Genomic DNA, 24738 nt, shown 5'->3' with positions numbered 1-24738 from the left:
GGGATTTCTGTCTGCAGCCTGCTTGCTGCAGTCACGAGTCAAGTACTTCTTTCTGACACAGTGAGCTTCAAGCAGACCTGAGGCTCGTTCAGAACTCACCCTCCTGCTCCTGTACGTGGCTTTAAGTGTTTCTCCTGGAAGTTCTTGGCCCAAAGGAGCCGTGGTGGAGCCCAGTCTGGAGAGGCCAGGTCGTGATGACATCCAGCTTAGCTTGGAGAGGTTCCTTCATCATTCCAGGGGTCTTCTGGTGAGACAGCATTGCTGGGAAATGCCAGAGATAAAGATTTTTCTTACTGTTTCCATTTTATGGAAACATATTAGGTGTGTTCTCTCTAAATTGAGTTGGAATATTCCAGTTGTATGGGGTCATGTGTGTGTTGAGGGCCTTCCTGCCCCATGGCTTCCTTAGAATTCCACATTTATATTGGTGTTCATGTCTAGTTCATATATTTTTCCTAAATTGTATGCTTTTCGTCTTCATGAATTTCATGTCTAGTTCACATCTTTTTTCTAAATTTATTTTCAGTCTTCATGGATTTCATACAGTCAGTACACCCAATTTTCTAGAACTGCTCAATCAAACAGAAACTGTTTGATCATTCTGTGAGGTTTTTCTTACAGCAATTTCTTGCATTAAATGGCTGCTGTTATTAGATCAGAAAGACTTGAGAACTACTTGGTGGCAGGAGAATTCCCTGTTCCATGAGGAATAATGGAAAACCAAGGCTGTGAGGGACGAGAACAATCCTCTTGTGCCGCTGCTTGGGCACCTCCTTCTGCAGCAGCATCGTGAGGGCCAAGAGCAGTTCTTGACTTCTTAGGAAAAACCCACCCCTGTATCTAAAAGATAAAATAGTCTGTTTCTTGAATTGAGGTCTTCCTGTCCAGATCCACCCCCCCTGACCTCTCGTGCTGAGGGGTGGCAGGCAGGGCTTGGAGAGAGCAGCTGTGGGTCCCAGAGTTCTGCTTGCCTGGAATCAGCCTCCACACTGAGTGGGAAGGATCTGAGATCCATGGAACTGCTGTGTGTGAGCCACTAACAAAAGTCCTCCTTAGATACCTAAATCTGAGTGTTAATTGAATAATGGGAGTCATAACAAACCATTGATTGATGTATTTACCCAAAATATAATAATACACTGCTTGGGTCAGCATGGGAATGTAAAGGGGAATTTACACTGTTGGGCTTAATGTAAATTAAATTAACCTACCTATCTTGAATCTGAGTGTGTTTAATAACTGGTGAATTGGATTGCTTTATGATATTTGCTGGGATGCTAGTTTTTTTCTCTATTAATACACTTAACTTGCATTCTAGCTTCGCCATTCAGAGACAGGCATCGAGTGGTGGGTTGTGTGACAGTGTCTGTCAATAGTGAAGACAAATAGTGCCAGAGACACTTAACCCATCCAATCTCACCCAGGGTATAGGTCGGTCTTGTTTTCAGACTTCTTCATAAGTCTCTTTTCTTTCTTTCTTTTTTTAAATTTTTTTTAAATTTTTTTTGTTTATTTCTGAATAGTGGATTGATACTGATTTGAAACTAAACTTTTTGGAAAAGTTTTTGACATGACGTCAGTAATACAAGAAGAAGAAAAGTAGAACCCCAAGTTTGGCATGTGAGGTGTTGAAAGCAGGTTTGCAGCCACTTTGTAAGTTCTGGGTTTTACCTTTGGAACAACACAAAGGTTGATGGTGGAAATTTTGCAGTTTCCTTCTGGGTCTGTCCTCAAATTGTTGTTCTGTGTCCATGGGTTCAAATAAGCCAATTAACATAAAAAAAAAATCTTACCAAGGACACGACATGTTAGATAAATCAACACATTTAATAAAAGTTATACTTCACATATTAAGCTTATGCACCACTTAATCCTCACCCTGTGAGTTTTCATTTTTGACACTTGTTTCTGCACAGAACATAGAGGATACCCTGGAATGCAGGAGAGGTTCTGAGAAAAAAATTAGTTCTTTAATGGTTTTTTGCTTGTCCTGGCTGTCCATGCACAGGTGGCTGGAAAACTTGTGAAACCAAAAATATCTTCAGTTTATTTGTCTTTATAATCTGAAGATTTCCAGTCTGGGAAATGACTTGCTTTTGCAATTAAAAAGCAGAGTCATCAGGACACTCTTTCTGTTTGAGGACTTGGTAATCCTTGTTGTATTTAAGGGTATTTGAAAAGAGTGAACAAGGATTTCAGGATTGGCTCCACAGAGGTGTTACCTAAAAAGACTCCCCTTAATGCCAAGCAGTGATTTTTTTTCTCTCTCCTGCCTTTCCAAATCTTTTTTTTAGAGGCTGAATGCCTTGTTTGATTTCACAGGAGAATAGGATATAGAAAATATGTCATTGCCTTGGTTGCTAATGGAGGAGGTAATAAATTTTCTTTGCTTTTTTGGTACCAAAAAGAAAAAGCCTGCCCTGGTTTGCTCACAGGGCCACTCTCTGCCATGTGCTCCCTTACTTCAGTCCTTGTGCTGGACTGAGTGATACAATTTTGCCTCTCTTGGGGAGAAAAATTTGTAGCAGAGGCAATAAAATCTGAATTCCTTCTTCCAGCTCCCTTTGATGTAACAGTGATGGCAGTGAAGAGATTCAGGAGGTTTAGTTTCAACAGTGATCACAGTTGCTCTACTGTGGAATATTCTTTTCTCTTGTTTTTTATTTAAAAAAGGAGAAAAAACCCCCACCTTGTGATGCCAATGCACTTTTCATTTCTATTCCTGAGGCTGCACACGTGCCATGATAAGCTCTTGGCTTCTGTTCAGTGTCATTGCTCTGAAAGCAAGTTTGATTTTGAGACTGTGTTAAATGAAATATATTCAGTCTTCTATTTCAAAATGTACCTACTCACTTAAAAATACATATATGTATTTGTCATTGCACACACTGTTCAACTGCAAACCATGAGCCACCTGTGCCCATGCCCATTAATATGTGTCTAAAGAAAGTAAAATAAAAGGAATGCTCAAAGCTGGGGAAGGTGTGTGTATGCTCTCACCTTGTAAAGCAACACAAGTTAAAATTACTGAATTACTTGTTTTCCAAAATGCAGCATGTTCATCCAAGAAATCTCTTTTGGGTGTCAGACACAAATGTCACTGGCTTTGGAATAAAATGATGGACCCAAATGGGAGCCATGGAAAGCACTGTTTATTCATTGCAGTAAAGTGGTGAATTCTTATTTGATTGACCCAGTTTATTTATTAGTTCAAAGGAAGATGAGTTGGCTCAAGGCCTGTATACTCTGAGAAAACACAGATTTCACTGTTTCTTAGTATTTTCATAACTTAAAACGTTACTGAAGCAATTACTAATTTTTCTAATTTATGCCCCCAAAAGTTTTTAAATCTGTGTATTTGACTGTTCCAATACAGCCAGTCTATTCCATTTGCTGTAATATTTATCATACTTTATTTATGGATAGTAATGGCATTAATTTATTATATAAGACTAAAGAGAGGTTTTCTTGCCATTACTGTTCAGTTTGGGTTTATTTCCAAAATCTAATCTTACCATTACACAGGGGCATCTCTGGTAAATGGAGGAGAGCGTGACCAATTTATAATGGACAATGTTTATTTGCTTTTTAAAAGTATAAAAGCCCACATACACGTATTTATACATATAAGTGCTTTTAACTCCTAGAAAAAGAAAGGAGGAGAAATTGTTTTGGAGAGCAATAATGATGCTATTGCAATAATGATAATATTTCACAATGCTGCACCCTAAAACAACACTGCCATCACCAGCTCTTTTAGCTTCGTGCTGAGAAGCATTTGGTTCAGTGATATATTTATTTTTTTCCCTAGGAAAGTGAGGGAAAAGTGCAGGTTTTGCATTCCTGGCCAGGAGATGCACTGAAGCAGCCGAGCCCGGTGCTTGGTGTACGTGGAGTGTCCAAGGTTTCCTTACACTCCCAGGACTGATGTGCAAAGCTAAATGTGGTGTTAATCTGTTGGAGGAGGAGTCCTGCAGTCGAAGCCCTGCTGCCTGTTCCGTGTGTGTAAAGATTCCATGGTCTGAGTCCCTGTCCCACAGCCCCGCCTGCCCGCGCTGCCCGGGCTCTTCCCGAGCCCATTCCTGGGGCAAATCCTGGCATCCAGCCCCAGCCCTGCAGCTCCTGTGCCCCAGGGTCCCTGGGCACGCTTCTGCTTCTCTCTGGAGGTATAAGTGATGGATGGAAACCAATCCTCTTGACCAAAACATCCCAAGTAGCAACGGGCTGTCTCAACTCAAAGTGGCTGCAAATCAGCTCCTAAATATTGTCACTGAAATGAATATCTAGATTTGATAGTTCTTGCCAATCCTATAAATGTTTTTGAAAGAAGCATTGAATTAATGCATGATATAGAAAGGAGAAATTTGCCTTTAAATTGGAATGCAAAGTGACTGAATTTTTCCAATTTCAGCCACTGTATTTGCCAAAGAACAAGCTGGAAAATGGAACTGGTATCATTCAGTTGCTCCTGGTTCACTGGGAGGCTCAGGGAAGGCAGGGTAGTTCATTGATAAACTAATGACCTCTAAATTTGACAGTCTGAAGTGATGCAAGTTTGCTTTTACATTTATTTAGCACAGGAAAGCTGTAGGAAACAGTAATGGTTTAAAAGTTCTTTATTATCAGTCATTGATACTCCCAGTAATTCCCAGTATAGGCAAGTTGGCTGAGTTTTACTGTTAATTAAATGTATGTATCATGACTGAACATGCTCTATTCTATTACTTTTAAGTAACTGTATAGAATAGTCCAGCAGTCTCTAAATCTTTTAATTAGTCTTGAGGGACTGTTGTAATATTTTTGATTTTTAAAAAATCCCAAGCAGCAAAAAGGAAAACATCATGTTCCTCTTAGCAATAGAGATTACCTGTGTGACAGCAGTAAGTAGCTGAACAAACATATTGCGTTATTATGTATATATTTAATGCACAATTTGTTTCCAAAATTAGGTTATTTCAGTGCTTCTGGTTTATCAGGTGTGGGTGGCAGTGCAGAAATACAGAAAGCAGGGTCTCCCCAGAAAGTTAAAATCTGACTATAAAATTCAGTTATTCCTCAGTGAGCTACAGCTGATTGAAGTAAATACATATGTTTGAACGGGCTGCTTCCTCTGGGATATTTAACTTACATATTCCATTGATTTGTCCATTACAATTCTTCAGTGGTGTTATACAGAAATCTTCAGGGGTTTGGTGTTATAATTTTCATGTTTCTAAACCAAATTGAGCTCTGGGACCTCTGCAGAAGTTGTAGTCACAGTGTTGGAAATCTCCTGTTTAATGTGAATTTTTTAGAGGTCTGTCCCAAGCCATGCCCTTCATTGGAAGGGACCAATGAAGTCTTAGAGAAATTGGTCCCAGAGACTGAAGAAGTCAAATCACAGAAATTCCCAGTCCTTGGATCAGCGTGTCTCCAACACAGATATTTCATCCCTGTTTGAACCTTCAAAATCAACAGCTCGCTCATAGTGACTGATACCAGTTCCATTTTGCCTACCAACTCAGTTGATTTTATATTTTATTTCTCATTTATGATGGAATAATCAGCAGCTCTTTTTCTCATTTATTTTCTCATATTTTTATTCCAGGATTTGCCTCTGAAGCAGGGAGTGTCTGCATTAAAAATGACCTGTAGTTCTCTGCTTCATAGGTTAGAAACTTATTTTAATATTTTGTGGCTAAGCACAGTCCCATCTTTTAAAAAAAAAAATTAAAAATTTCCAACAATAAATTGTTTAATTGGCATCGAATGTGGATTATAAGCACTTGGCTTTGGGGCTATTTTAGACGAAATGGCTTCTACACCAATAATTAGTCCAGCTGAGGCAATGAAAGCTCTGTTTACTCGCAGCCATTTGTATGAATTAACGTTAAGTCGTAAAAACGATTTGATTACAGTGGATCGTGCTAAGACTTGTTTGGACATTTCCAAAGCAGCGGCTAGGCTGTATTGCTTTAAGCACTTCCATTCCAAAACTGAACCAAATTCCAAACCTTTCTTGGGGGAAAGCAATCGGTTCCTAAATCACCTTGATCTCACTGGGACTGCTATAGCCAGCGCACGCCCCGCCACGGGTCCTGTATTTACTTGTGAATTGTACACCGCAGATGCTTCTTCAGCTCCCTCCTCTTCCTCCATGGGCGGTGCTTGCAGCTCCTTTACCACCTCTTCCAGCCCTACCATTTACTCTACCTCAGTCACCGACAGCAAGGCTATGCAAGTGGAGAGCTGCTCCGCGGCCGTGGGGGTAAGTACCCGAGGGGTAAGTGAGCAGCAGATAACCAGTAACACAGCCCAGCAGCAGCCGGCCACGCCGAAGCGCCACACTGTCCTGTACATCTCGCCACCTCCCGAGGACTTGCTGGACAACAGCCGGATGTCCTGCCAGGATGAGGGCTGTGGATTGGAGTCAGAGCAGAGCTGCAGTATGTGGATGGAGGATTCACCCTCCAACTTCAGTAACATGAGTACCAGTTCCTACAATGATAACACTGAGGTGCCACGTAAATCGCGCAAGCGCAACCCAAAGCAGAGGCCAGGGATCAAACGCCGAGATTGCGAAGAGTCCAACATGGATATCTTTGATGCCGACAGTGCCAAAGCGCCTCACTATGTCCTTTCTCAGCTCAGCACGGACAGCAAAAGCAACTCAAAAGCAGGAAATGGGTTGGTATCTGCTTTTTTTTTTTTGCCTTTTTTTTTTTTAAAGAAAAAACATTCTATCTCCATATGTAAACCCAAATTAATAAAAGTGCCCCCGTGCCCCGGCAAGTGTTCTGCTTAGGTTCTCACATCAACCCCTCTGTTCTCTGCTGTCCCTGCCATGTCCCAGCCCAGGATAAGCTCTTCCTGCCCCCAGAAATTGTGGCTGCCCCTGGATCCTTGGAAGTGTCCAAGGCCAGGTTGGATGTAAGGGCTTGGAGCCACCTGGGATAGTGGAAGTTGTCCCTGCCCATGGCAGGGGTGGAACTGGATCTCTTGAAGGTCCCTTTCAACACAAACCACTCCATGATTCTGTCATAAGTTCTAATTAGACTTGTTAATCTTTATTTAGAAGATAAAACTAAACTTTCCTGCAGCAATTAAATGCAGTGCTGATGATCTCATCTGTTCTTTAAGTGAAATTCCCTAAAGGCCACACAATTCCATTTATAAAATGGCAATGAAAATGTATTTAAAAAGAAAGGCAGAGTGGAGTTGGTGTACCCTGAATGGTTTTTTGCAGGATTTTATATGAGGATTTCAGTCTGTACACTTCACCTGCTGCTCTATTTGTCAAATAGAGATAGGGATGGGAGTACAGGCTAACGGTTAATGTCTCATTAGGATTCTCATAATTCAAATTACCATTTGCTTCACTTTTTTATGAAATGTTAAGACAATATGGTGAACCAGTTTTTGGTTTTTCCATGTGAATTCACTTCTGTATTTGATTTTTTCAGAAATAAATCTCTAATGCTGTTTCTCTCTGTGCTTCTGGGTCGTGTGCGTGTGTCTGCGTGGGCACGCCTGGGTGGTGGCCCCTCATCTCCCACTTCACACTGTTCACTAAATGCATTCCAGTAGCTGCTTAAAGAGGACAGTTCCATCAGTTTGCAAGAGTGTGTTGATACATTTCTTTTGTTCTTTTATTTTTTAACTTTTTGCTTCTTTAGTACTTTTAAAGTGGTGAAATGGATAGATTTGGCTCTTTTATTTTGGGCTTTTTTGGGGGCAGGAGTGCATTTTGGTTTCACTTTTATGTCTGTGCTTGCAGTACGTTCTGACGTTCATCACAGCAACGGTGAATATTAAAATTTGACTGATGGCAAAGATGATGAACTTCTCATATCCCAAAGGGAAAGAGCCTGGAGTCTGTGTTCCCAGGGTCAGTGCAGTTCCGTACTTAAAATTTCACTGTGAAAAGCAGTTCTGAGAACATGTCCTGAGTGTGCTGCTGCTTCCTGGGCATGGTGGCCTCTGGCCTCGGGGTTTTCACCAGCCAAAATCCATGGTCATAAAGTAAAATATCAGTACCTGGTAGACCCCGGGCAGCTTGGAATGAGGAAGGTGCCTCCCCCAGCTCCCAGGGACCAGGCTTGTCCTTGCAGAAGGAAAAGCTTGATGGAAGGACAAGAACTGTGCCACTGTCATTGTGGCCTCAGGAAGGTTTTGTAAACTCTGAAAGAATATGTGAGATCTTGGTCTGAAAATAGAATAAGGTTTCCCCAAAAGCACTGGGCTGAGCAGGGAAATCCATGGGTTCTGTGAGTGCAGAGGGGAAGAAGGTGGAATATTTTTCCTTATGTGTCTCAGGCCAGACTGAACTGCAGGAAACTCCCAGGTAACAGAACCGTCCTTGGGAGTAAATGCTCTGGGATGAGAAGTGGCCAAGATCGTAGAAAACTTAATTTTGCCATTGGAATATGGAGACTTGGCCTTAGAAATCTGGGTCACCGTAGTGACTGGAGTTCTTAAAACTTCCCAGCCTGGTGGAGCTCAGCCAAGGGAGTTCATTTACTTTTGGCTTAAAGAAAAGAGCAAGGAAAACTGCTGTGCTCCGTGGTGAATGGAAATGGCATTTGCCCCTAAAGAGACAGTTGTTGTTAAAAGCCAGGAAGAGAAAGAATATATTCCTGTGGAAACTTGGAATTTGTGAAAGCCTTTTTAGAAGTGGATGAATTGGTGGTGATTCAGGGCAGAGACTCAGGTTTCTGTGGTCTCACTTTCACTTTCAGGTCTGCCCTGTGAACAGGACCAGGCCAAACTCCTCAGGAGATCTGTTTGAGTAGATTCATAGGATTTGCCACTTACATTTATTCCTTTAAAAAAACAGAAGTGCTAGATTAGAGGATATTTTGTCTGGTAACAATCAGATTAATATATGTGTGTCTATGAAATACACAGGTGTGAATACTTGCAGTATGAATAAACTGAATTAAAATGAATTCATTAATTCAAAGGATGTATTCAGTGGTTCATCCTGTATTTTGAGGAGAAAGACCACTAAGAAGTTCTCGTGAAGGATTTAAGTTGCCTCCAGCTTGGGCTAGCTGATTGGAAGTAATGGTTAAGTTTCTAGAGAAAAGACCAAAATAACTGTGAGAAGCATTTCTCTGCATAAATATAATGATGGTAATATATTAATATGCTGACAGGTAAGGTAGTTGGATTTAAGGATATTGTTCTGGAGAGATCAGTGTTAATGTCACTGCTGAATTGTGGCACTGGGAGTGGTAAAGGTGAATTTCATTTTGATGGCCAGCTCTCCAACATTTCCCTTTAAAATTCAACTATATCCCAGTCTCCCCAGTGACTGCACTGAGCAGAGTAATCAGGACTGCTTGGCAGGAAGATAGTTTTATTATAAGATGGTATTAGTATTATTTTGCAGGTTTTTATGCTAATTTTTACGTAGTTCCTACCTCTGCTGGGTACTGGCTGAGGATGAGTATTGAAGGCTGCCAGGGCAATGCCTGGGCTGTCCACAGTGAAGTGCTTAACCTTCATGGAGAGAAAATGGAAATGGAAGTCATCCAAAGCACCAACTCTGTCTATTTTAACCCTTTTTTATGTGTAGTGAAAGGTTTTGGAAGGCTTAAGAAAAAGGCTTAAATGAAAATAAGGGTGTGACAAATAGGATGTGTTGCATTAGGCAAGGAGGTTTTAAACTAAAAGAGGGTTGATTCAGGCAGGGGTGGCCCTGGATGATCTCTGAAGGTCTCTCCCAACCCACACTCTGCTATGATTCCATGGCTTTAGGGCTGTGAGATGTGGGGGGCAAAGTGCCCAACCTTTCTTGGGCAGGAAAAGGAGCAGCACAGCAGGGCTGGGGCCAGGGGCTGCTCTGTGCACAGCAGGAGCTCTAGGAAAGGGCTGCATCGTGTTTGTCATCTGGTGAGAAGAGCTGGGTCACCCCAGCTCCAGGTCAGTGAGAGCCTCGTGCAGTGGCAAAGAAAAAAAAGCAGTTTTCACCCTTTTTGAAAAAGAATAAATCCTGGATAAATTGCTTCAATAACTTGCACGTTGAAATGGGATTTGTTTTTTAAGCAATCCACACTTGTTATTTAAAACTGCTTTCTTCCCAGGCATTAGCTGTTAAGAACCATGTTTTCCTAGGAAGAAAGCATATGACATTTGCATGAATCATGGAGCCCTTTTCCTGCCTGCATCATGTACTGTGGTACATTCACATCTCCTAGTGGGAAAGGAGTTTCTTGGTCTTCAGGTTCATTACCAAATCCTGGTCTGAGTAGGATCGAGGGTTATATCCCACTGTGCTCTAAAGGGAACACAAAATGGCTCATAGACTGGGGAGGGCTCCTTCATCCTGGTTTTAATTATGGAACTGAGAACAAGCCACTACATCTTATGGAATGCACCTGGAAAGAAAGGCCTTGTGCATACTCTGATTTAACATTGGTGCAATTATGCCAGAGCTTTTACAATAACTAATTGGGTTTTAGCCTGAATTGGTCACTCTGTTGAGACAGCAGTCGGAGCTGGAGTTTGCATGGATGTACAGTTTGAGGTGGAGACAGGCATGAGGCTATTTTCCTGTTTAAAGAAGTGTCATTTAACCTTAAATCCATCCAGTGTGTGTGTACGTGTGTGTTTGTCACAGCAGCAAAACAGCTTGTTCAGGCTGTGTCATAGACTCTGAAAAAGCAGGTTATGAGCTGCCTTCTGTTCGTTAACATCGGTTAATGCTAATTGCTTCTCCCTTCCTTCATGTTTGCTCTCTGAAAAGCAGTTCCCATGTGCTCTGGATGGAGGAGGCAGGGAAGCACCATCCCTCTTCATCCTGCAGGTCTCCTCTGGCAGAAGGAGAGTTCCAAAGTTTGCTCCCAACTACAAATCTTCCATCAGTTAATACGCGCTCTTTGCCTTTTAGCTTTTCTGTGATTTGGAGTGCTTTTACTGGGGAGCTGCTTCTCACATCTTCTTGATGGTGTGTTTTGACTTCTCAGAGCATCAGAGAACCAGAAGGGAGCCGGAGGGAAGAAGACCCCAATGTTGTGTGGTCAGTACCCGACCAAGAGCGAGGGGAAGGAGCTGAAGATCATGGTGCAGCCCGAGACGCAGCACCGCGCCCGGTACCTGACCGAGGGCAGCCGGGGCTCCGTCAAGGACCGGACGCAGCAGGGCTTCCCCACGGTGAAGGTAGGCTGGGCACACGGGCACTGCCCTGCCAGGGCAGCTGCAGCTCAGCGGGCTGCAGTCCTGCAGCGGTGAGGGAGCACCTTGGCAGTCTCTGGGATGGACAGGGTCTCTTCTTGCAGGTCACGAGTCCTACTGGCATCACAGAGTTACAGGAGAGGGAAGCTGCATGTCAAGGCAGGGGTTTAAATCTGGGATGCACATCCTGTCAGGCTGCAGTTCCATGGACTGTGTGAATACAGAGAAATTCCAGACCTACAAAAGTGAGGAGTGAAATGCTGTTTGATGGCTGGTGATGGTGGGCCATCATTGTCCAGTGGTAGTAAAGACATAAAACCAGTTTTCATTAAAAAATTGTAAAGGGGATGTTTTGGTTTTGTTGGTTTTTTTTGGTTTTTTTTTAACTGCTTGGTGCTTTTTGCCCTTGTTAATTCAGCAGTATCTGAGCTGCTGTGTACAGTGTGTTTCAGGTGAGTCATGGGGATCTCACTGAGGTGTGTTCTGCAGTCTGTACTGCTCAGTGTGTTTAGCATGGCACAGGTGGAGGTAGTAGAGGTAGATGTGGATTAGAACTGGAGAATGGGGGCAAGGAATGAGGCAGCATTTATGTGCACACTTGATGGTTGCAGCCTGTTTACTTTATGGACTTTGATGCTTAAAATTCAGATGCTGAAGGCCTCTTGCTCTGAGGAGAAACACAAGAAGGTTACAAGGAGATTTGACATTTCTGCTCAGCAGGGAAGACTGAGGCTGTCCTCCAGGGACTGCACATGAATGCACAGAGTGGGCATTTCCAGGTCCTTTCTTCCCTGTGTAGCCTGGGGAAAGCAGTTGGAGAACTGGAGGGCTTGGGAAGGTTTCCTAATGGAAATGCTGGAGAGGCTTACCAGGGGCAAGGCTGGGCTTGACTTTGGGTGGCAAACAGAAGAACTGATGTCAAATATCCTCTCACAAGTGATTATGAGAATCACCAGAGAGCTGAGTCCAGGCCAGCACGGTACTGGCACCATGGCAAATGGCATACTGGGCATACTGGGAGGAGTGTGGCCAGCAGGTTGAGTGAGTGCACAGCTAGGTTTGTTACCATATAGATAAAGAGAGTGAAAGACATTTTATTTAATGTTTTTTCTTACTTATATCACTTTGAGAAAGCAGCAAAGCAGTTCTCAACCCAAATTAACTTACCAGGTCCACAAGGAGATGTTTGTTTGTGACACAGCCCTTAAAATTTGTGCTGACTGCTGCTGACAGAATACAGAAGTAGGCTTATCTTCAAAGTCCTGTTCAGCAGTGTTAGGAACACCAGCAGCCCTTCACTCAGTCCTCCTGAGTAATGCAGAACTCCAGTAAAGTTTCATAAGAAAAGAATCCATTCATATCAGCCTGTTGCTATGGGGATTTAGTCCTCATTTATGTGGATTTTCTTAATGGGCCTTTGTTCATCTGAATTTCCTTTTAACTCCTTTCCCAGTTACCCTTTAGCACCCATCAGTGAAAATTCTCTTTGGAAGAGTCTCATGTTACTGAATTCCTGGAAGTTCCAGTTTGCTTTAGCAGTAGGCAGAGGAGTTCATACCCTGCAGATAAAACTCTGCCAGGGCTGGACAGACAAATGAGTCAGTGAATCTTCAGGAAACCTGAGCTAGTGGGGGAAAATGCATTACAGACAAGGGAGTTTTTTGTTTTGTTTGTGGGGTTTAAAGGTGGGGAGGAGCAGTGTAAAGATGTTGGTGCTCAGCAGAGATCTGGCTCTGACACAGGACGTGTGGCCCTGACACAGGCCGAGGAGGAGAGGCAGGTTCAGTGGCCATTTAAATAAAACTGATCTTGATGACTTAAAACTTGAATCTACCATCAGTATGCAACATTAAAATTGTACAGCCAAGCCTGAATCGAGGGACTGGCTGTTGAGGCCTTTGTTGTGACCTGTGCCCTTGGTTCCCAGTGGATGTCCGTGCTGGGCCACTCCAGAGGTCTTGGGGCTTTGCCCATCTCTGACAGTAACATTTGCTGTTTGCTCCTCTTGGACATGAGCACACAGTGATCTTACCAGTATTTGCTGATTTATTTATTTTTTCCTTTATTCAAACTTGCTACAAACTTCAGAATTACATTTTTTAAGCATGTCAAGGAATAATCCCCCAAGAGATTCCCCAGAGGATTCTGCTCTCCTTTGCATCTCCTCGCTACTGAAACTGAAGCTTCTTTCTAAAGGTGTTGCCTGGGACAAAAGACAATACTATCACCCAGAAATCCTTGGCAACAAATGTGTCTCAGTGGGATCACTAAAATATTCATTTTATCTCCTAGAATGCTCTGGCAAGGAATTTCCATCTCTGGCCTGGGAATCTGGCAACAATCTAATGTTTTTTTTCACTTGGAGTATTTTTCTTAACTATTTCCTAAAAAGAAGAATTTAGTTTGTAATGCAATGTCCAGGTTTACTTCAGGACTTCTTTTACCTCAGAGTATTTTTAGTCTGTGGCACCAGTGGGATCCCACTAATAAAAAAAATGTCCTTTAAGAGGACACAAACCATTTCATGGCAGGATGTTGATGTTACAGAAATGAATGTATTTTTCATTGGCATGTTCTGGGATAATTATGGCTTGCACATGGGGGTTGCAGGAGGATGTTAAAATGTCTGACCTGCTCTTATTTATGAAGTATTTCAGTGAATCCTGACATTGTTACCTTTTAAGTAGGAGATGTCAGGTTACCATTTTTAATTTTTATTTTGGTGTCTGAAGGAAAGCTGGGCTTATTCAGTTGGATGGTTGGACCATTCAGTCGCCCATTTCTCCCTCTGCTTCCCTTTCATCCTCTTCTGACTCCTTCAGGGGTTTTGCAGCTATTGGACAATTCTAATCTGGTTTCACGAGGATTTCAAAATGCATCTGGCACGAAGGTGGGGTCCTGGAATGCCAGTGGCTGTGCACATAGTGAGCAGCAGAACCTCTTCACCTCTGGAATCAGCCCCAGGAAAGGTTCTCTTTCTTGGCTGGCTGGTGGATGTGGATGCTGGGGGGGAAGGGGGAATAGTCACAGCTGGAGCGAGACCAGAGGTCGTAAGAGGTGCGAGAGTCGCAGCTGGGATAATTCTGTCTGAAGGTAGACAGCATTGAGAATGGCTTAGAAGCCTGCTGTTAATAATAACAATTAAAGCAGTCGTTCCTGTGCTAATTGCCCACCTGCCTGTTGCAGCTGGAAGGCCACAACGAGCCCGTGGTGCTGCAGGTGTTCGTGGGCAACGACTCGGGGCGCGTGAAGCCGCACGGCTTCTACCAGGCCTGCCGGGTCACGGGCAGGAACACCACGCCCTGCAAGGAGGTGGACATCGAGGGCACCACGGTCATCGAGGTGGGGCTGGACCCAAGCAACAACATGACACTGGCGTGAGTAGCTCCTCAGGAGTGTTGTCCTGTATTAGCTCGGGTTTGGGAACAGATTTCTTTTTTCCGTTGGATGGGTTATAGTTCAGGTCTGAGCACCTCAGCATTCTCCTCTCTCTGCTCCTCAGCTCTTGCTTGTCATTCAGTGTACTCACAGGAGATAGCAGGTGGTCCCTGGGCTTTTGGGACACACAACCCAAAATCCTGGGTAAATTGCAATATTCTTCTTTTGAACACATCAGGCTGTGTTTGCTTCTGCTGTTCTTGGGTTTTTTTGGCTGTTTTTTGCTTTAAATCATTTTGCATGGTGCCTGTCTGAAAGCCACCACTGCATCACTCACCTGGCCCTGTACATCTCCCCTAGGACCACACTTAAGGGAGGACTTATCTGTCACTTCCAAGTCCCACTGAACATAAATAATATGACTACAGTAAGTTTTATTCTACTCCTGCTTTCTTTAAGTGAATGCAGAATATTTTGAAGCAATAATCCTGCAAACACAGATCTCGCCCTGGGGATGGAAGAATGAAGAGCTGTGATTCTAAATTGAATGCTTACCAGAATTATATTGCACTTTCTGTTTTATTCATGCTTTCATATGCCTTTCTGCCATGATTCATCATCCAAATTAGGCAGGGTTGAATGAAAACTTGAAAAAGGTCATAGATTTCATGTAAATAAAAAGAAATCTAATAACATTTCTGTAATTACCTCAAGGCTTTTGACTTTGGCTTATGAAACTACTGAAGGACTGTTAAAGATGCTGAACTTACTAAACGATGAAATTCTGCTCTGTTTTGTGTTGTTAGGGTTGATTGTGTGGGAATCCTGAAGCTGAGGAATGCTGATGTGGAAGCCAGGATAGGGATTGCTGGCTCCAAGAAGAAAAGCACCCGCGCTCGGCTCGTCTTTCGCGTCAACATCACGCGCAAGGACGGCTCCACCCTGACCCTGCAGACGCCTTCTTCCCCCATTCTGTGCAGTGAGTGTCACACACAGAGCTGGGAGTAGGGGGGTCTGGGTTTTAGTGTGGTCAGGCACTGGCAGGGGCTGCCCAGGGAGGTCTGGAGGTGCCCAAGGAAGGAATGGATGTGGCACTCAGTGCTCTGGGCTGGGATCGGGCACAGCTTGGACTGGATGGTCTCCAACCTAAATGATGCTGTGATTCTGTGAAAATACCCTGGGGAGTAAAAAACCAACCCTTGTTTTTTAATCTGTGATGATTTCAGAATTGCTGTAGCTGAAATCAAGTGGATTGATTTTTATTTATGGTGGGGTAATAGTTAAAATTATTGTCCAGTGTTGAAAAATAGTTACACTATTCCTGATCTTCAGTTCAATGGATTTTTGCCTCCTAAAATTTCACTGTTTTTGTCGTGATTGCTTTGAAGAACGACAGTACTGTCAGTCTCTGCTGTATTGTCACATTTATGCCTCAGCTTTCAGTGCTAGACAGGACTTGCAGTGAGCCAGCAAGCCTGGCTCTCCCAGCTGTGGTCCTTGCGTGGGCCAGAGGCTGAATCTGTTCTGGTTCAGTGCAAGAACAAAACTTTTTATAGCTCTTTATTAAACTGCTCTGTTTAGCACGAGCACAGATGGCTGCCTTGGCTGGGGAGGTTCCACTGACCTGCAGGGAAAAGGGGATGGTGGAATCATGGAATGGTTTGGGCTGGAGGGGACCTTAAAGCTCATCTTGTTCCTCCCCTTATCTTGATGAATTAGATGGAGAGCTTGGTCTGTGCATGGAAAGAGTAGAGAAGCTCCTGGCACTCATATTGTGCTCTTTCCGTGGTACAAAAAGGATTTTTTGGGTTATTTTTTAGAAGTACAGTCATCTTTGCAGCTCCATTCTGATCAATAGACCATGGTGATATTTCACAGTGATGGAGTTTCTGATACTAATTTTCAGATTTAAGACAAAAACATTTTCTGCAAAATCTCAAAACCATTCCTGTATCTCTTTTGTTTGTAACTTTCTGGTTAAATATAAAATTATTTCACCTATAGAAGAAAAGGGAGTGGAAGTCACCTGATGTTTTCTTCAACAGCCCAAAACTTGCTATTGTGAGTAGAAGCTGAGAGTCTGAGATGAAACATTTAGAGACTGATTTTAAAATAGGCTGTTGAGCTAAAAAAAGCTGTATTTGATGCAAAGAGTAAATTGGTTTGGTTTTTGGCAGGCTGGGGTTTGGTCACTTGCTAAGAAAATATTCTCAATTGTGTAAGTTGCTAAGAGATTGCCCAGGAATTCTACAGTGTCTCCAGTGCTGGAAGTCTTAGATCACAGAAACAAAATACTCTGGTCAGACTTGTGTCTTTGGGGAATATGTGAATAAAACTGATCATGGTGTGAAGGTTGGGAGGGGAATTCCTGAGGCTCCTTCCAGGACTCTGTGCTTCTGTCTTAACTTATGCCAAAGCTGCAGGGACTTGCAGTAGACCTTGGCCAAGCAAATAGTGCTGGCACATGGGTACTGGCTGATCAAAATGGCACGAAATGTGTTGTTTATTGAATATAAATCATCTCCTCAGGCAAATCACACTGGGTTGGTTTGCTACATAAACCTTACTACAGGTATGTAATGTACCTCCCCAACAAGGTTTGCATTTACACTCATCAGAGCCTGTTTATATTGTGTTTTATAATGTTCCTGAAACCTTAGAGAAGGCATTAAGGAGCTGCAGGCTCTTTATTTGAGGGCTGTGTTTTAAATAGGCTTTGTTAACTTGTTAGCAAACCTAAATCCAGTTACTCTTTTCATGTGCCCTGAGCATATTCAGTCGTTGCGTAACGGTTGCCTGGGAACCTGCAGGCAGAGTTGTAGAAAAATCCCTTCTGAAAGGTCATTAAATAATTTGGAGTGGTACAGGATGTATGTTCTGCTGTGTAGTAAGCCCAGAGAATATTGTTATTAAACACTCAAAGTGGGCCAGGCAAGTGCAGAAACACGAGTCTGGGTGTGTGCCCTGGGAAGCTGTGTGAGGAGAAAAGGTGATTGAGGAACCTTTATCTTAAATGTGTCAAAACACGTTATTTTAAAATGTATCTCTGTTTAAATTGTCTGCAGTGCTCATTTGTATTCAGCACACGTGGTCCTATTTGGTTTAAGGTTTAAGAAGAGCAGGAATGGTTTGCAGCAGTGGCAGTTCATGATAAGAATGATATAAAAATCATCATCTGGACCTCTGGCACAGGGGCATCCAGCGATGTGTGTCTGTAAAACAACAGCCTCTTGGCTTGTTTATTTGATTCAAATTGCTGAAATTCCCAACTCCAGAGATGTGAGTCTTGCAAGGATTTGGAGGGGACCTTGAAGGTCATCCCATTCCACCCCAGCCAGGGGGCACCAGGTTGCTCCAAGCCCTGGGTTAGTTCTTGCACCAGACAGAAAACTGTGTCATGTAAAAAAACTGCAAAGCCCCCCAGGTAATAGGGGAATTACTCCTGCTCTTTTGCAGAGCAGAACAAAATAAGCTTCACAAAAAAATCAAGTTTTATGACCCAGAGGCTGAATTTGCAGGTAGGCTTCAGGTGTGTCTAAGGGTTGATGCCTCTGGAAATCACTCTACACCAGGGAATTACAGAACCACATTTCCTTCCCTTCTGAGCACTTGTTGAGCTTTGGCTCCAGCACTGGGAGTTTTGTCTTGAAGATTTATTAAGTGCAGGAGAAAAAGAAAAAGATTATTAGTGGTTCATTGAGCTAAGTGTGATTTCTGTGAGCTCATTACATTTGGTGAGGAAATAATAGAAATTATTATATTCTGAAGAGTTTGTCGTGAAATACATGATAAAGAAAGAAGCTCAGGAGTTTTAGTTTTTCCTTCATAACCCTGTAAGTAAAAGTGGTTTGGTTTGGATGTTGATATTTTCTTGATTCCAGACTGTTTTTTCCCTTGCAGCTCAGCCAGCGGGAGTCCCAGAGATCCTAAAGAAAAGTCTCCACAGCTGTTCAGTGAAGGGTGAAGAGGAAGTTTTTCTGATTGGCAAGAACTTCCTAAAGGGAACAAAAGTGATTTTCCAAGAGAATGTTTCCGGTGAGTGTGAAAGCAGGGCTGGCTTGGGGTGCTGAGCAGAGCCTGGGGTTGGGGTTTCACTGCTGGGTAAGGCTCAGCCAGGAGAGCAAACTGAGCAGCAGAGTCAAAGGCACTGGAACAAATTGCTCTACAGGATGTGCACTAACCTAGGCTTTTAATTTTCATTTAGATGAGAATTCTTGGAAGGCAGAAGCTGAAATTGACATGGAATTATTTCATCAGGTACTTCTGCATTACTTTTATTATTACTACTATTATGACTACTACTACTACTACTACTACTACTACTATTATTATTATTATTATTATTATTATTGTTATTATTATTATTATCATCATCATTACTGTTATTATCACTATATTTTTAATTTAAAAAATACACTGACTCTGTTTCCAAAGAAAAATGAATCAAGCCTTTCCCTCTTTCTGTGCATTTCTAGAAATAATACTAATTTTTTTCACGTGAGGTCTGTTGTGAGTCTGGTGGAATATAATTTTGGGTTTACACCAGTAAAATTGTTCAGTGTCTAAGTGAGAGCTTGGATCCCACAGTGGGTTTGCTGAGCAGGTCTTTGCCCTTGTATACAATGGAACTAAAAGGCCTAATTCAGTTCTCCCAGCAGTTTTCCATGGAAGGAGATTGTGTGTACAGCATAGTCTTTATAACTGGCTGAATTTTTGTTCCACTTTGAAATGCTTTACAGAACATTTCATCTTTTTGACACAAATAAGTGTCTTTATGGACTCTTAGGCTGCAGATGGTGTCAGGAAAGTGCCATCCAGGCCCCACCTCCTGGGCAGTATCCCACATGTGCATTGCCCCCAGTGCCCTGGGCTTTTATTTATGGTGTTTTATCAGCCTGTTTCTGTCCTTTGTTGTAAGTAGAATTGAGATCAGCAGTAAGAAAACGTGATCCTTTTGCCTTGCAGAATCACCTTATTGTGAAGGTGCCCCCGTATCACGACCAGCAGATCACCTCAGCTGTCTCCGTGGGGATATACGTGGTGACCAACGCTGGCCGGTCTCACGACGTGCAGCCCTTCACCTACACTCCAGAGCCAGGTGTGTGGGGTGCCCTGGGGGAGCAGGGGCCTTTTCACCTGCTCAGCACGGAATGCTGAGCAGCGTGGATCTTCCCAAGCCCCTCTAGCTGCCCGGTGTTGCTCTGTTAATGATAAAACCTAAAGGCTTTGCTTTTCTCATGTATGTGCCACATACCTCAAATTCCAGCTGCCTTGTGACAGCTCTTCTTATATAGCAGCATCCATTTCTAGTTTAAGGATCAAAATGAAGCTGAGCAGGATTAAAATTCAACATATCTCATACAATGCACCAAATAAACCAAGAAATCCCACCAGGCTTTATCCTGAGGAAAGCTGCAATTTGCCCACTTCATGTATTCTAGTTTATTTATTTATCTGTATCACAATAGACAGTGCAAAGGTCTGTGTGGGTTTCAAAGAACCTGAATTTCTTTAAGCTATAAGGAATTGTTTTGGTTTGCTTTGTGTTTTTTTGGCTTGTTTGCTGATTTAATGTAAGGAAGTTCTCAATGTGTTTTGTCTCAGCAGCTGGGACTCTGAATGTTAATGTGAAGAAGGAAATCTCCAGCCCAGCCCAACATTGTTCTTTTGAAGAGGCTATAAAAGGTACTAAATTGATTCTTATCAGTGTTCTTAATGATTTAACTATGAATTCCTATCCAGATTTGGTGAAATGAATCAGACATCCTGTGATAAGTCTGTGCTTATAAAATCTGGCCCTATTCTTACAGGGAGGTTTGTTTTCTGACTCTGAAACTTTTACTTCATAACAATATTCCTATCAGTATATTTTAGTACAAGCTAATGTAGAACAAAAAAAAGGCAAAAAATAATACTATTTTTTTTTCATTTTTCATGTATTAGGCTCTCCAGTCTAATCTTTATTTAGTCTGTTTGCAAGTGAAGAATAAAAAAACCCCCTAGAATTGCAGTTAATACAAAGAATTAGAAACAGTGTAGTATTAATTAAGCAAATATATAAACTAATATGCCTGACATCCTTCTAATTTAATGTGGAGCTTAACTGAGAGAAGATCCCAACTGCTGCAGAACAGCTGCTGCTCCTTGGAACACAACGTGCTGTTGCTGTTCCTTCATTGTCCTCAGTTAATTTATGCAATAAATCTGAATTCACCTTCTCCTGGGGGTTTCTGTGTCAGCTCCTCTCTGATGCTTCATTCCTGTACCTGTTCTTCTCCAGCTGACTCTGAACCAGAGGTCAGAGAATTTTGTTTGCTGTATGTACTTGGTCTGTTCTGTCCTCCCTCACTCTATACACATGTGCAGAAATTTTACTGCCACGTTACTGTAAGGTTTAAATTTGCTTAGGGTGTGGGGATCTGTGGCTCTTACGTTAAAGAGTAATTCTGTAATTTACTTAAAGGGAGTTGTGGAGTGGTTTCAGCATTGCCCCTCTTGTTCTCGTTTTGTTGTGGCTGCAGCAGTGAAGGCCACGGGCTGTAACCTGGAGAAGGTGAACATTCTTCCTAGTGCCTTGATAACTCCACTCATGCCAAGCAGTATGATCAAGAACGAAGATGTGGCTCCAATGGAAGTAAGTGCACAAAAATGCTCTCCCCCCGTGCTGCAGTGAGTCTGCTGGGGGCTGAGCACAGCAGCTTTCAGACTCTGAGTTACACCTCTCCTTGGTCCATGCTTTGGCAGTGGAGGAGAGTAATAGACAGGGAAAGTGCCATGTCCAGGATCAGTCTGGGCAAAACACAGTGACACAGCATGAGTAAACACACAATTTCCTTCAATAACTCACCTGGTTGCTGCACCTAGACAGATTGATGGGTTAGTGACCCTATGATGGGGATTTTTATCCTGTGACACAGAGCTAGTCAATTACTGTAAGAATATTCTTTTAATCAGTTCTTAGCATAGCTTTCATTAAATTGTGCCATGATTCCATCCTTGAAGCAGCATTTGTTTGCTGGTTTGGTTGTGTCTGGGTTTCATATCTCACATCTCCCTCTGATTTTCCCTGGATATTGGGGATTTTGGGAAATTGTATTTGCATAACCCCAGTAGTTTATAAATTACCAAATGTGTTGGTCTTTTCAGGCTTCAAATGTGGTTGGACCAACTCAGCAAACATTGGAAAACAGCATGTCTGGCATATCAACTTCTGCTTCCCATTTACCTTCTGAAAGTGAAAACCAGCAGCAAATCCAGCCCAAGGTGTACACCCCAGAGACCCTGAGCACCATCCAAACACAGGACATCTCCCAGCCCGGCAGCTTCTCCGCAGTGTCCACGCCGGGCCAGCTGCAGAACAGCGACGCCCTGCTGCAGCAGGCTGCACAGTTCCAGCCCAGGGACTCGCAGCCCAGGGAGGTGCTGCAGTCGGATGGCACGGTGGTCACTCTGTCACAGCTGGCTGATGCCTCTCAGCAGCAGCAGCCGACGCTCTCGGAGCCGGCCCAGGCCCTGCAGCAGCAGATTTCCTCGAGCATCTTCTCGTCGGCCAGCGGCGTGAGTCAGCTCCAGAACACCATCCAGCAGCTCCAGGCTGGGAACTTCCCCACCAACACCGCCACGGGCAGCAGCAGGAACGTTGACTTGGTGCAGCAGGTTCTGGAAGCTCAGCAGCAGTTATCTTCCGTGTTGTTTTCGGGCTCAGACAGCAGCGAGGATGTCCAAGATCAGCTGAACGCGGATATCTTTCAGCAGGTCAGCCAGATCCAGAGCAGCGTGAATCCCGCCATGTTTTCCTCCTCAGACACAGCTGTCCATTCCAGACCGGAGAGCCTTTTGCCTGGGCGAGCTGAGAGCGTTCACCCCCAGCCCGAAGGTGCCCTGTCCAACCAGCAGCAGCAGCAGCAGCAGCAGCAGGCCATGGAGACCTCTGCGGCCATGGTGATGGGCATGCAGCAGAACATGTGCCAGGCGGCGCCGCAGATGCAGCCCGACCTGTTCTCCTCCAGCACGGCGGGGAACGGGGCCCTGCAGCAGTCCCCGGTGTACCAGCAGGCGTCTCACATGATGGGTGGCTTGTCCTCCAGCGAGGACATGCAGATGCAGTGCGAGCTGTTCTCCTCGTCCCCGGCGGTGTCCGGCGGCGAGGCGGTGTCCGGCGGCGAGGCGGCCGCCCCCGCGCAGCCCCCGGGCTCCAGCAGCGGCGCTGCCATGTTCCAGCCCTCCAGCTCTGCAGAGGGGGAAGAGGCCTCGGGCCAGAGCAAACAGATGCAGAGCTCTGTGTTTCAGACCATGGTTCAGATGCAGCACAGTGGGGAAAGTCAGTCCCAGGTTAATCTCTTCTCGTCTACCAAGACCATGATGAGTGTCCAGGCCAGTGGGACTCAGCAGCAGGGCGGGGGTCTGTTCCAGCAAGGGGGAGAGATGATGTCCATTCAGTCGGGAAGCTTCATCCAGCAGTCTCCACACTCACAAGCTCAGCTTTTCCACTCTCAGAACCCTATTGCTGACACTCAGAATATATCCCAGGAAACACAAGGATCCCTTTTTCATAGCTCAAATTCCATTGTCCACAACCAGACCAACACTAATTCCTCTGACCAACTGCAGCCCCCCATGTTCCACTCACAGAATGCCATGGGTGTCTTGCAGAGCTCCTCGGTGCCTCAAGACCAGCAGTCTGCCAACATGTTCCTTTCCCAGAGTTCCATGAGCAACCCTGCCACTCAGGAAGAGCAGATGTCATTCTTTACAAGCCCAAATCCCATTTCTCCTCTTCAGACAGCAACAAACACTGAACAGCAGACTTCTTTCCAGCAACAGACACAGATCTCTCATATCCAGAGCTCCATGCTTCCCCAGGAGCAGCCCCAGACTCAGCCAGCTCAGCAGGGTTTGTTTCAGTCCCAAGTGTCGCTGGGCTCCATCCAGTCCAGCTCCATCCCTCAGAACCAACAGGGAGCCATCTTCCAGCCTCAGCATTCGATTGTTGCCATCCAGAGCAGCCCTCCATCTCAGGAGCAGCAGCAGCAGCAGCAGCAGAACATGATGTTCAGCAATCAAAATGCAATGAGTACAATGGCCCCCCAAAAGCAGAACATGATTTTCAATCCAAACCAAAACCCAGTTACCAATCAGGAGCAGCAAGGCCAGTCCATTTTCCATCCACAGTCCAACATGGCCTCGATGAATCAGGAACAGCAGCCCATGCAATTCCAGAGTCAGACCACAGTGTCTTCTCTCCAGAATCCTGGCTCCAACCAGGCTGAAGCACAGCAGCCAACCATCTTCCATAACTCGCCCCAGATTCAGCTGGTCCAAGGGTCCCCAAGTTCTCAAGAGCAACAAGTCACCCTCTTCATCTCCTCAGCTTCCATGTCTGCCCTGCAGAACAGCATGAGCCAGCCGGAGCTGCAGCAGTCCCCCATGTACTCCTCCCAAAACAGCATGGCAGGAATGCCAGGAACTGCTTCTCCTCCCCAGCAGCAGGCTCCTCTGTTCCACAACACGGCGGGAGGTGCCATCAACCAGCTGCAGAATTCCCCTGCCTCATCCCAGCAGACCTCGGGAATATTCCTGTTTGGCATCCAGAACAGTAAGTGACCAGTGCCCAGTGCTGAGCTTTCCGTGTGGGGACTGCCATAGAAACTGGGAATGCTTTGGGTGGGAAGGGACCTTAAAGCCAATCCATCCCACCCCTGCCATGGCAGGGACACCTGCCACTGTCCCGGGCTGCTCCCAGCCCTGTCCAGCCTGGCCTTGGGCACTGCCAGGGATCCAGGGGCAGCCACAGCTGCTCTGGGCACTGTGCCAGGGCCTGCCCACCCTCACAGGGAAGAGTCTCTCACTGATATCCAGTCTAGGAATGGTTGTGCTCTCCTAAGAGAGCATTTCCCTTGCTGTTTTTTGTTTCCACAATATATGTGTTGCCTCTCTTCACGTTGCTGAAGGAAAGCAAGGATTTTAGAAGTTGTAGAGTCCAGAAAAGTGTCTGTTAAAGTGTACTTAGCTGCACAAACCTACACTTTTCCTTACCTCCTCTCTGGACCCAGCCTCCCTGACTGGTTCTGTGGGTTGCAGAGCCTTTCTCTGCGTGCAGAGGCCTGTGAGCCCCAGCAGTGAGAGGTTGCAGCTGCTCTCACAGGGTGGGCGTGCTGCTGCTTTGCTGTGGGAGCTGCTGGCCCGTGCCAAGACACTGAGCTG

At 44.4% G+C, this 24738-nt stretch overlaps 1 protein-coding gene and 1 long non-coding RNA gene across 12 annotated transcripts in view; one reads left to right on the top strand and one right to left on the bottom strand.

Annotated features, from left to right (window-relative positions):
• Positions 1-24738, top strand: part of NFAT5 (nuclear factor of activated T cells 5) — a 54607-nt gene that overhangs the window by 22290 nt on the left and 7579 nt on the right. For 2 of the 11 annotated variants that reach the window (XM_064386518.1, XM_064386517.1), the window contains exons 3-12: positions 6108-6666; positions 10950-11142; positions 14344-14534; positions 15342-15514; positions 18436-18570; positions 18740-18792; positions 19501-19633; positions 20140-20220; positions 21057-21169; positions 21682-24130. In XM_064386518.1, coding sequence (XP_064242588.1) covers positions 6108-6666; positions 10950-11142; positions 14344-14534; positions 15342-15514; positions 18436-18570; positions 18740-18792; positions 19501-19633; positions 20140-20220; positions 21057-21169; positions 21682-24130 — 4080 coding nt within the window. Of the gene's footprint in view, positions 1-1368; positions 1432-5587; positions 5650-6107; positions 6667-6692; positions 7868-10949; positions 11143-14343; positions 14535-15341; positions 15515-18435; positions 18571-18739; positions 18793-19500; positions 19634-20139; positions 20221-21056; positions 21170-21681; positions 24131-24738 lie in introns of those variants that run through there. The other 9 variants (XM_064386526.1, XM_064386523.1, XM_064386524.1 and 6 more) reach the window with 9 other exon arrangements.
• On the bottom strand, positions 23514-24717 carry LOC135279279 (uncharacterized). Its single transcript, XR_010346562.1, has 2 exons — positions 24571-24717; positions 23514-24479 (listed from the first exon to the last, which is right to left on the bottom strand). It is a non-coding gene; the product is annotated as an uncharacterized LOC135279279 (long non-coding RNA).

This window comes from Passer domesticus, chromosome 12 (genome assembly GCF_036417665.1).
Source record: "Passer domesticus isolate bPasDom1 chromosome 12, bPasDom1.hap1, whole genome shotgun sequence".
Taxonomy (NCBI): domain Eukaryota; kingdom Metazoa; phylum Chordata; class Aves; order Passeriformes; family Passeridae; genus Passer; species Passer domesticus.
This window is presented reverse-complemented; position numbering and strand designations above follow the sequence as displayed.